Genomic DNA, 11,491 nt, shown 5'->3' with positions numbered 1-11,491 from the left:
GGAATCGAATCCTGCAACAGGCTCCCCTCAGGGATCCTGCTTCTCCATCTGCCTAAGTCTCTGCCTCTCTCTGTGTGTCTCTCATAAATAAATCAATAAAAATCTTAAAAAATAAATTTGTTTGCCTGGTGTTGTGCCCACTGCTGCCAGAGGGCAGGCCTTTAGGGAGATCAGCTGTGAGTGGGGTCCTGGTGTGAGCCTGGGGAGCCAGCTTGATCCTTCATCTGTCCCAGCACCACCCTACGGAACCTATGGTGCCCCCCACGCTGGGGCAGACGCCTCCAGAGGGAACAGAGGTTTCACTTAAAGCTGAGGAGGCAAATACCAAGGAGACAAATCCCAAGGAGACCACTGGGCCCAGACTCCTATTTGACAGGTGGGAGACCAAGTTCAAGGAGGCTGAGTCACTCGCACAGGGACACACACTCTTGCGTGGTTGGAGTCCCAGACTGGGCCTGTACCCCATCGGATGCCACAGCCAAAAATCCCTCAGAAGGGAGGAGGCTCAGAAGATGAGCCCAGCCCGAGAAAGCCCCTGCCTTCCTGGAGTCCACACACTGCTCTACGAGAGGCACATGAGTGGGAGATCCACGGCTTCTGGAGCAAGGCTGCTCTCTCCATTCTGTCAGAGTCCACAGCCTGGTCTGCTCCAGCACCGGCTCCAGCACCAGCTCTGGCACCGGCTTCCAGTGGAAACCCTCCAGTAGATGCCTTGGGACTACTCTGCTCCCGGGGCCTCTGGAGCAGAGTGGTGAGTCTGCAGAGGTGCTGGCCTGCTCCACCTCTCACTTGCCAGGTGCTGGAATATGTAAGAAAGATCAGCCTGCCCTCAGCAGTAGGAAGCTATGCCCCATCTGCTACTAGGAACCCCCCTGGGGGTGGTGGCATTTAAGACAGTTTAAATAGCTGTTAAGAACCCTGGACGGGATGTCCGGGTGGTTCAGTGGTTGAGCATCTGCCTTTGCCCAGGGTGTGATCCCGGGGTCCCGGGATGGAGTCTCGCATCAGGCTCCCAGCAAGGAGCCTGCTTCTCCCTCTCCCTGTGTCTCTGCCTCTCTCTCTCTCCATGTCTCTCATGAATAAATAAATAAAATCTTTAAAAAAAAAAAAAAAAAAAAGAACCCTGGGCTGCAGAAGGGGAAGTGGGTGGGGGGATGGGGCAACTGGGTGATGGGCACTGAGGAGGGCACTTAATGGGATGAGCACTGGGTCTTATATGTTGGCAAATTGAATTTAAATAAATACATTTTTAAAATTAAAAAAAAGAAAGAACGAACGAACCCTAGGCTCCAATCAGTTAGCAGGAAGCAGAGTCCCAAGGGCAAGGCATACCCCCAGAGCACATTCTGATGTGTCTGAGTAGAAAGGTGTTGTGTGGGGGGAGGGGTGGGGTGGGGGGGTGGTATCCAAAGCAGGGATGCTGAGAGAGGCTGAATAGTGCAAGCAGGTGTAGCTGGGCTCTCTCTTGAGTAGCCAAAAGGGCCCTAAGTGCATGGCCAGGAGAAGGCAGGGCACGGAAAACAATGGAGACTGGGGAAAACCATCTCCCAACAGCTCCCGTTCCCGCTTTTAGCATTCATAGCATTTCCAGTTTTGTCCTATTATGGGTGAACCCAGCACTTCCAAAAGTAAAATGTAGGAAAGAGCCTGAGAAATGTTTCCGAGGAATGACAAGTTTGCCCCCTTGTTCACAGCAATGCTTCTAGGAAAAGCAGGACCCCACAGAAGGTCTAATAAGGACAGAGAGCCTGTGCCCACTGTACCCTACAGACCTTGCAAGCACGGAGAAGGAGTAGACCGTGGGCATGGCAGCCAGGAACAACCTACTTGGGAGGTCTCAGGGAGCTCGCCAGCTCTGCCTAGGCAGGTGGGACACTGAATCCTTGGACAGGAGAGACAGTTTTCCTGCACAGAAATGCCCTGACTTATTCCACGATAGGCCCTTGGAGCTCCCTTAGCAATTACTGCTTTGTGCCTGGCTGGCCACAATAATTTATTGCAAATAAGTCTCATAGCTCCAATAAGGCAGTCGGCTTCTCTACCTCTGAATCCCCTACAGAGCTTAACACAGCTGGGCACCCAGCTGGTCTCCATTAAAATCCTTCTGGACCCGAATCTCCCCACCCTTTCTTGCTTCCATCTCCAATGCTGCACTCTGGCAGCTGGCCCAGGGGAACAGGGCTGCCCCCTCCACTCCCTAGCACACTTCCTCACTTTCCTAAGAGCCGAATTGGCAGGTGCTAACAAAGGAAAGGCAGGTGGGAGCCTCTGAGTCTGCAGATCAGACTGGTAGCCTGGCAAAAGATACTAGGAGCTTCTGTAGGTAAACAGGAACCCGCTATTAGCAAATTCTCTAATTAGGGTTCTCTTTATCGTCCTCCTGTGGAAGATACTCATTTGTAACATTTAAGTCACACCATGAATCTCACGGAGAACTAGAAATCTGTAAGAATATTGCCTAAGAAGGATTTCTGGCAGGAGCCACTTAACTTCCCAGGTTTTGCTTACCTCACCTATAAAAAACAAGGATGGCAATGCTTCGTGTAGACAGGTGACTCAACTAGGTGGTAAAGCACCTTCCAGTGTCCACTTCTGCATAACACTGGACCATCCCGTTCACCCACGTGCAAAACAGTGATGTGGCTGTAGAGTAAAAAGACCCACGGTTCACTGGCACTAGTGGCGGGTCTTGGGGAGATACTTAATCTTTCTGAACTAATCTTCTTGCCTGTAAAATGGGCACAAGAATAATAATATCTTCATCACGTAGGTATTATGAGATTGAAGTGAGATATACATGAGCAGCGTCGATAAACTGTAAAACCCAAACATTACTGATTATCAACTGGCTATAAGGACTGTGATAAATAAAAACCTCCCTTTAAATAAGCCAATGCTTCTCGGTGACATGAGAAATACCAAAACGATCCTAGTTGATGGATTTCCTGGTAACTCTTCCCTGCTCAGGGGGATCAGCTGCCCTGAACCTGCCTCTTGGGATGGGGGCTTTCCAGAGTCAAGGAGTAAATGCTTGAGTTCAGGGCAGGGGCTGGAGTCTAAGAACACAGGGTGAGGCTACCTGCCACCCGCCAAAGCCTCTCCCATGCTGCTTCTGCAGTTTGAGAGCCAACGCCCAGCTATCACCTCCCAGGTAATAGAGTGACAGTAAATCGAGGCCCTTATGTTTTAGTGTACTTCACGCAAAGGGAGCAGATCCTCCAGGACAGAATATTCATTTGTACTCAAAAAAAAAAAAAAAAAAAAAAAAAAGTGCTGATAAACTCACAAAAAAGTTGTGTTATTGCTAAATGCTAATTGCATTTCCTTGGGTAAGCACCATAAAAAATTCATTGCAGTTTTTAGAAACAAGATGCCGGCCGCGTTTTAATTGCTAGAGAGGAGAGAGTTGGGGAGAAGCTGAACCAGGAAAATGCTAACTGGGCATAAACTCAGAAAGAAATCTCCCCAAGAAAGAAGGCCCAGTGCTGAGGTAGGACCTAAGGAGACATAGGTCTTGGGAAACCAGAACCTCTTAAGAGAACACTGACTTAATGGTTCTCAGGCCTGTGACATCAGCCCACCCGGACAGATGGGACTTTTAGCTGCAGATTGTGACATGTAGATTTAAGAAATGTAAAGAATTAAATTAAGGAATGCCAAAATTCTAGAGAGATGAGCAGGAGTCAGTTGCAGAGCTTTAAGAAACACGTATGGGAGGAAAATTATAATTGTATCCCTTAGCGTGTGTGTGTATGTGCATGTGAGAGAGATTGAGAGAGAATGAGAGAGGGAGGGTGTGTGGGTGTATGGGAGACAGAGATAGACGGAGAATGAGAGGTGGACCAAGACCGTACATCACTTCACTTTAATAACAGTGCTCCTTAGACCAGTTCACAGAACTGTCATTTTAAAGCCAACACCCTTACCCAGTGCCAACCAGAGTGCTCTTGCAGTGCCCCCCCGCCTCAGCAGGGCCAGCCAGAGCCAGGTGAGAAGAGACAGTGGGTGAGAGGACTGAAGAATGGGGAAGATCCTGTCTCCATGGGCTCGGCCCTGCCTTGACCCCATCTGCCCAGAAGCCACAGGGCTAGTGGCTCCTCTAGGGAGGCACCTGCCCCTGCCTGAGAGAACATAAAGAGGTGGTCCCAGGGCATCCCTGAGCATCCTCCCAAAAGATGTACACAAAAGCTGGGGAGGGAAGAGGGCAGAAGGGCAGGCACCCAGCTGCTGCCAGCAGCTTCTTCCTCTCCGACTCCATTCCCACACCCCCCAGCTCCCCGACCTGCCCAGCCCAGCCCCACCCACTCTCCTGTTACTGAGGCTCTCTGGTGAGGAACAGGGACTTGAAATCAGGCCCAGCTCCAGGGACTGGCCCGCAGCTGGTGACTGTCTGGTGTGATAGGAGGTCCGTGCCTTCTGCATCTGAGGGTGCTGCTTCTCCTCCATCTAGTGAACCTGCCGGAGACCCAGGAAACATAAGGCTGCATGCAGTCAGATGGAGGAGCAGTAGGACTAGGGGAGGGAGTCCTGGGCTGACGGTGGAAGGAGCCAGACCCATGGCACAGCCCCATCACCTCCCAGCCCAGTAACATTCATTCTAGTAAGTCTAATAAGTCACTTCACCATTCGGAACCTTGATTGCTACTTGTATCAAATGCAGCTAAAAATATGTGCTTGAATGAGAAAGTGGGTGCATAGTCCCCCGTAAATTCTAAACTGTATTATCAACTAACAGTGCCTGTGCCTAACCCTGCAAAAAGATGCTCTTTGTCATCACGCCCTGCATTTGTAAAGTTCTGTATATATATAAATAACACACGATCTTAGCCCTCCCGCTAAACAGAGGAAGCTGAGTGCCCTGCCCAGCGTCCCACAAGAATTAATCCCTTGCTGAGCCCAAACTGTGAAATGCCGGGCTCTCTCCAAAGTGCAGGAAATGCGGGCACGGGCACTCATCACCGCCTTAGAAACCAGGAGAAAACACGCACACGAAAACCACGTGGACCACTTGCTAACCACTCGCTAACCAGCGTGGCACCATGCAACTAGCTGCTCCTGGTCTTACCTTACTCACTCATCGCAGGAGCATTCCAGGCAGCTGTGGTGCTATTACCAGGAACCTGAAGCTTGCCAGGGTTAGGGATTTGCCAAAGCTATCACAGTAAATGGCAGATCTGGGCTACGAACCCAGGTCTACTCTTACTCAGTTAATACTTAAATTGATAGAAATCCAATGGATTCGGTGTTATAAGCATCATTTCCTCCTCCCACTCTAGGGAACATTCTCCAGCCCTGAGCAGAGTCCAGGTCTAAGAGGTGAAGGTCACAGTTTCTAAGGGTTGGGACCTTTACAAACTCGCCCACTTCACCCCCACCTCCACACTCACCCTCGCCGTGTCATGGATCCAATCCAGGAACTCAGCAACCTTGGCGTAAACACCTGGGTGATTGGGCTCCGCACAGCCACGGCCCCAGCTGACCACCCCCACCAGGTGCCATGTGTCCCCATCTGGGCACACCAGGGGTCCCCCGCTATCCCCCTGAGGCCATAGAGACACAGAGAAATAGGCCATTAGTCCTCCCTGGTAGAGGGAGCAGACCCTCCATTCCCAACCCCTCCTGCTTCCAGCTTGGGATCTCCACTTGCCTAGCCCCCCCTTAAATCCTTAGCACACAGTTTGACTTGCCCAGGCACCCCTCCTCCTAGAGAGGCTGCTCAGAGCAGGGGCCAAGCCACAGCAGATCCCCCTCATTCCCGCCCTCCACTTTGGTCCCCCTCACTGCAGTACCTGGCATGCATCAGCCCTCCCGTCCATGTAGCCGGCACACAGCATGCGGGGGGTGAGCGCCCCGCTATACATGCAAGAGCTGTTGCAGAGCTGGGCGCTGAGCAGAGGCACCATGGTGTCCTGGAGCATATCTGAGTTGTGGGCTGTGGGAGGTAGACGTGGAGATGGAGGAACACAGAGCCAGGCCGCGGAGCACAGGGCAAGGCCAAGAAGACACAATGGCAAGAGGGAAGGTGGTTAGAGGCCCCGGAGACACAAGACCCAAAGAGGGGAGCCCAAGGTGGGAGTTGGGAAGGAGGCACGGGGCTGTCAGAACAAGAGTGAAGAGGGGGTGGAACTCACATGCACACCCCCCCCCCCCCCCCCGCCCGCAATGCTGAGGCCACAGCACTCCCAGGATGGAGGGCAGCTGTGTGAAACACCTGGCTTCTGGGGAAACTTAAGGAATGTTTTCCCAGAAAGACCCAGGCAGGGGAGACGAGGTCCCCAGAGATGAAGGGGGCTGGTACTGCCGAATGGCTGGGGAATGGAGGTGGGTAGTAGAGGTGCCTCACCTTGGGGCGAATGTCCCCCCACCCTCCCACCTCTAGGTTCCCTGGGGCCCTGGGAGCTGACTCACTGTGGCTGGGGTCCGTGTGGCCCCAGCCAGACACCCAGCAATGAGAGCCCCTTGGAAAATCTTGCTTCTCAGCTGGCAGGCACACAGCACCCACTGTGTCTGTGGAGAGGCACTCAGGCTCAGCTTCCCTTCCCTACCACCTCACCCTCAGCCTGGGGGAAGAAACAGGGCTGGCGGGTGCTCCTCACTCCCTCTCAAACCACCCTGGCTCCTGGCCTCCACCAACCAGGCCCCCACGGGGCCCGGGGAGGGGGGGGCAGGTTGCGCACTGCACCATGTTGGCACGGAGGTCACCATTCACACAGAGGACAATGCATAAACTGCCATGTGCATGGTACCTTCTAGGCTGGGCAAGGTACACACTGCACCCCCAACCTGGGGACTGAGAAAGAGTGGGAATTCCTTCTGGGTGCTCATGCCCAGCTTCTCCTAATGAGGATTCATTTTGGATTTTCCTTAGGGTGTCTGATCCCTCTTGGGGCATTGTTTCCAAAAGCGTGTGGCAAGTCCCACAGGTCGGGCCCAGACTTGTTGTTCTTAATAGCACAGAGACGTGCCATTCAATAAACATTAATTCACATGGGAAGAAAGGATGTCCTTCTCAATGCTTTCTGTCCCTCAAACTGTACCAAGGAGAAAGATTCCATCGAGTGCCCCTCTGTGGCTCACCCAAGGCCTGTCAACCTCCACCTAACACAAAGGGGGCCGGCCTCACAGACTCGCCCAGGCACTGCGAGTCTGCACAGGGCACCTCGCTGGAACTGGAAGGCTGTCTAGTTTGCATACTGTGTTTTGTTTTGTTTTGTTTTTAGATTTCTTATTTAATTATTCATGAGAGACACAGAGAGAGGAAGAGACATAGGCAGAGGAAGAAGCAGGCTCCCCACAGGGAGCCCAATGCAGGATTCAATCCCAGGATCCTCGGATCACACCCTGAGTCAAAGGCAGATGCTCAACCACTGAGCCACCCAAATGCCCCTACTTTGCACATTGTATTTTTCCGGCTGTTACTTTGCTACGAGTAAGATGGGTTCTCCTAGGTAGGTTGTAACCTAGTTCCCCTTTCAAATGTACTTAAGTCAATTTAGAAATATTAACTGCTGGGATGCCTGGGTGGCTCCATGGTTGAGCATCTGCCTTCAGCCCAGGGCCTGATCCTGGAGACCCGGGATTACATCTTACATCGGGCTCCCTGCATGGAGCCTGCTTCTCCCTCTGCCTGTGTCTCTGCCTCTCTCTCATCTCATGGATAAATGAATAAAATCTTAAAAAAAAAAAAGAAATATTAACTGCTGAGCAACAGCTCAGAGAGTACAGGTAAGTGGTAGAATCTGTGAAAGGCAGGCAGCAAGCACCGTGATCTGGGAAGCCTGAGGCTATAGGCGGTGGTGGGAGGGAGGAGCATAGAGTGCACGCGAGTGTGTGCCTATGTGCATGAGTGTGTACATGTGAGTGAGTGTGCGCATGTGTACTTGGGTGATGACCACATGAGTGTGCACACGTGTGAGTGCACGTGTGTGTTTGTTGGTGAGGGTGCATGCACACGGGTGTGTCGGCGGGAGGGGAGGCGGTGCTCTTCCAGGGCAGCAGCTGTGGAGAAGCCAGACCCAGAGTCAGGACACCAGGCTCAGAAACTATTGGCTGCGTGATCTTACAAAGAGTCACCTTCCTTGCTAAATGTCACTGCCCTTCTCTGTTTATACCTGCCTCATCTACCTGGCAGGGCTCTTATGAGGACCAGGGGGAAACAAAGCCTATTAACTGTAATGCACCACACGGTGGCTGGGACCTGGGGCCTGCCTGGGGACAGGGGCCGAGCAGCCTGTTGGTAGAGCGACAAAGAAGCTCTGCTGGGGACTTTGAGGCAGGTCCCACTTGCAGCCCAGCTCTGTAAAGGGCCACACAAGAGCTGGTGCAAGCCTAGGTCCAGGTGATGCCAAAGCTCACTGTGGTCCCCAAATGAACTGAATGTGTTAAGGTTTATACCCCTGGGAGGGAACCTCAGAAATGAGCTAGCCTCCCCGCTCACCCTGCCCTCCCCCAGGGCCTGCCCCCCTCGCCACAGCCTGCAGTTTGCTAGCTTGCTCGCCCCAGAGCCAGCGCCTCACCTGAGAAGTTGAGTGGTGTCCGGAGCCGCAGCAGAGCGATGTCGTAGTCATGATTCTGGGTGCTGTAGAGAGGGTGAGGGATGATCCTCTCCACCACAGCCCCCTGGTGGGGCCTGACGGCACTGTGGCTGACCAGCCCAGCATGCACCCGCCAGCTGGACAAGCGGAATAGCCTAAAACTGCACACAGGAGCCATGCTGAGCCCGGGGAAGGACGGGGCAAGAAGAGGTTGGCCTAAGTGAGGTGGCAGGTGGGGGAAGCTGGCCAGAGAAGCCATTAGCGGATGCCCCCATCACCAAGCTGGGAGCTCCCAAAACCCGGGGACTGTGACTCCCAGTGTCCCTGCAGCAGCTGGCAAGACACTGGGCACGCAGCATGTGTTTAATAAGTGTTCTAGAACTACCAGAGAAGTCAGATACTGTGGGTGATCTCAACTCCCACCCTCTCTGTCCTGAATAACTATCCTCCATGTTTTATAACATCAAAGAGGCTTCTGTGATAGCCTAACTGTGAGGCAGGAAAACTTCTAGGAGTCCTGTCTCTCCACTTACTACCTGTGACCATGGGGAAGTCACCCCTCCTCTCCCAGCCTCGGTCTCCTCATTATAGTGCCTTATCTGCCCTGCCTGCTGCCAAAAGAGGCCCAAAGAGATCGTTCACTCATCATTCATTCCTACGCTGCTCCAACCAGTATTTATGAGGCACTTATTATATTCCAGGACTGTTCTAGGCCATGGGGACATAGTAGTGGGAAAAATCAACAAAGAGACTCAGTGGTAAACAAGATAGAGAGTCTCTGTTCCCATGGAGCTTCCAGTCTAAAGGGGAAGAAAGGCATTAAACAAATAATTACACGGAAGGTGATTTAATTACAGCTGTGATAAACATTAAGAAGCACAGAGTGCTGTGAATGTGAGAGCGTTTGAAAAACTTCAAAACTGAGCAAATATAAAGAACCAATCTTTGTATTAATGCAATTCACGCAGAGCTGTTCTTGGCATGGAATGGGGAGAACTTCACAATCCGAGCCTCTCAGAACGGGCACGGGGCAGCAGACAATTCGACGTGGATGTTATACAGGACATACCGACGACCAAACAGAAAAGGCCCCCCAAGGCCTCTGCTCCCCAGCGGCCCCTGAGACTTGCCTGTGTATGCAGTGTGCAGCGGTCACCACCCAGCGCGGGGCCAGCACAGAGCCCCCGCACGTGTGCCGGGAGCCCAGGGCACACTGGCCTGCCAGGGCCAGCGCCCAGGAGCCACGGCCTGCCCGCCGACTATCCGGGAGGCCAGGGGCCTCGCCCCACACTCTGCAAACCGAGAAGCAGGAAGGAGATGGTGAGCGAGGAGGGAGGTGGGTGTCAGCATGGTCCTAACTCTCCGGGAGTGTGAACAGCTCTCATTTATCACTCCTGCCCCTAAGTTTGGGGGATGGGATGGTAAAAGTGCTCATGACACATCTGTCTGCCCCATCAGGGGTGACCATGCCTGCATTGTCCATGGAGCCCCAACCCCTAACAAAAAGCCTATCCCACAGGAGGGGCCAAAATGGACAGGTGGCTGGAAGAGGAGAGGTGAAGAGATGCATATAGGACTGGGGGTCAGACAACAGGAGCTCCAGACTCTCCGGCGTGGCTCTAAGTTTGCCAACTTCCTTTGTCTCTTGGAGGTGTTAACCAGTTAGCAGCCAATAGTAATTCCTTTGGGGCCCTCCAGATGAAAGGGGGTGGGAGCTTCCAAAGTCACAGCAGGTAGTGCCAGGAAGTGAAGCCAGGAAATCTGCCCAGATCAGTGGCTGGTGGGGGACAGGACAGAAGCTTGGACAGGGCTCTGTTGGGGCAGACCTGTGTCTGTAAGAAGGGGACCTGCAGGCAGAGGGGCAGGTGGCCAAGGAGCTCCACCTCAGACCCAGTTGAGCCTATCTGTGGGGCTCTCCATGCTTAGGACAGCAGGGAGACTCCTTCCTCCCACCACCACCTTCCTGGACCCAAGATGTGACTCACCGGAGCATCTGAGGGAAACGATTAGACCGGAAGCACAGCTGTCCCTACAAAACAGAGGTGGCAGCAGGAGGCTGGGCAAGACCCACCTGAGGGCATGGAGGCCATGGGTAGCTGCCAGATGGAGCCAGAAGAGGCCTCTGGGGCAGCCCCCCATCTGCTTCCTGCCCCATCCACACCCGTAGTCCCCTCCCCACAACAGGTCTCCAGGTCGGCAGTGCTACTCTGCTCCATCAGCCCAGGGCACCAGCAGGAGCTTGTGGCCCTTGAGGGCTGTCTTGGGCAGGGCCCTAGGTGACAAATTGAGTATTTGTAGATAGGAAATCCAGCTGTGCTCACTGAGGGCCCCTAAATAAACATGTGTTCAGGGGATGGATAAAGGAGGAATGAAGAATAGCATGCTTCGCCCTATGCCCTTCCTGGGCTTACTCTGTTCTCTATCTCCAGCCCTTTGCCTGGCCGACACGTCCTTGCCCTCCTCTTCCTCCTCCTTCCTAGCAAATCTTAATCGCTGCTGGACCAAAGCCCTCTTCCCTCTCCTACTCATCTCTGGTTCCAGCAGCCCAATGCCTTGATCCTTCTAGTGGCCCAAACCCACAGTGCTCTGGCTTTCCTGGAAGAGTCCGTCCCTACTCACGTGAACAGAGTTTGTGATTTCTGACTGGGAAATGGTCCTCTATGTCCTACTTCACACAGCCAGTGTCCTCACCACCAGGCTCCCATGACAGGAAGATTTTTGCTGAACTGTCCGCCAGGGAGTAAGGGACCTCACTCAACCTCCTCAGAAGCCCTACCTGGGCTGCCACACCTCCTCCAGGAGGCCTTCCAATCTGGGAGAGAGCCACGCAAACCCCTGGGAGCTGTTGAGCTTGATGTCAGACAGGTTCACTCCCTTGTGGTGAGTGAGTCTTGGCAGAAGAGAAGAACAGAACAGGAAGAAACTGGTTTACACTGCAGCACGGGAGATGCTAGAGT

At 53.3% G+C, this 11,491-nt stretch overlaps 1 protein-coding gene across 1 annotated transcript in view; it reads right to left on the bottom strand.

The window, feature by feature from the left end:
• Positions 1-3,850: 3,850 nt before the first annotated feature.
• Positions 3,851-11,491, bottom strand: part of TMPRSS5 (transmembrane serine protease 5) — a 35,939-nt gene continuing 28,298 nt past the window's right edge. Inside the window, 9 exon segments of the mRNA XM_072729778.1 lie at positions 3,851-4,455; positions 5,388-5,540; positions 5,790-5,932; positions 6,409-6,507; positions 8,517-8,695; positions 9,665-9,746; positions 9,749-9,826; positions 10,520-10,563; positions 11,311-11,424. Of these exon segments, the coding sequence (XP_072585879.1) occupies positions 4,447-4,455; positions 5,388-5,540; positions 5,790-5,932; positions 6,409-6,507; positions 8,517-8,695; positions 9,665-9,746; positions 9,749-9,826; positions 10,520-10,563; positions 11,311-11,424 (901 nt within the window). The 3' untranslated portion in view covers positions 3,851-4,446.

The sequence above is a fragment of the Vulpes vulpes genome, chromosome 12, assembly GCF_048418805.1.
Source record: "Vulpes vulpes isolate BD-2025 chromosome 12, VulVul3, whole genome shotgun sequence".
NCBI lineage: Eukaryota > Metazoa > Chordata > Mammalia > Carnivora > Canidae > Vulpes > Vulpes vulpes.
This window is presented reverse-complemented; position numbering and strand designations above follow the sequence as displayed.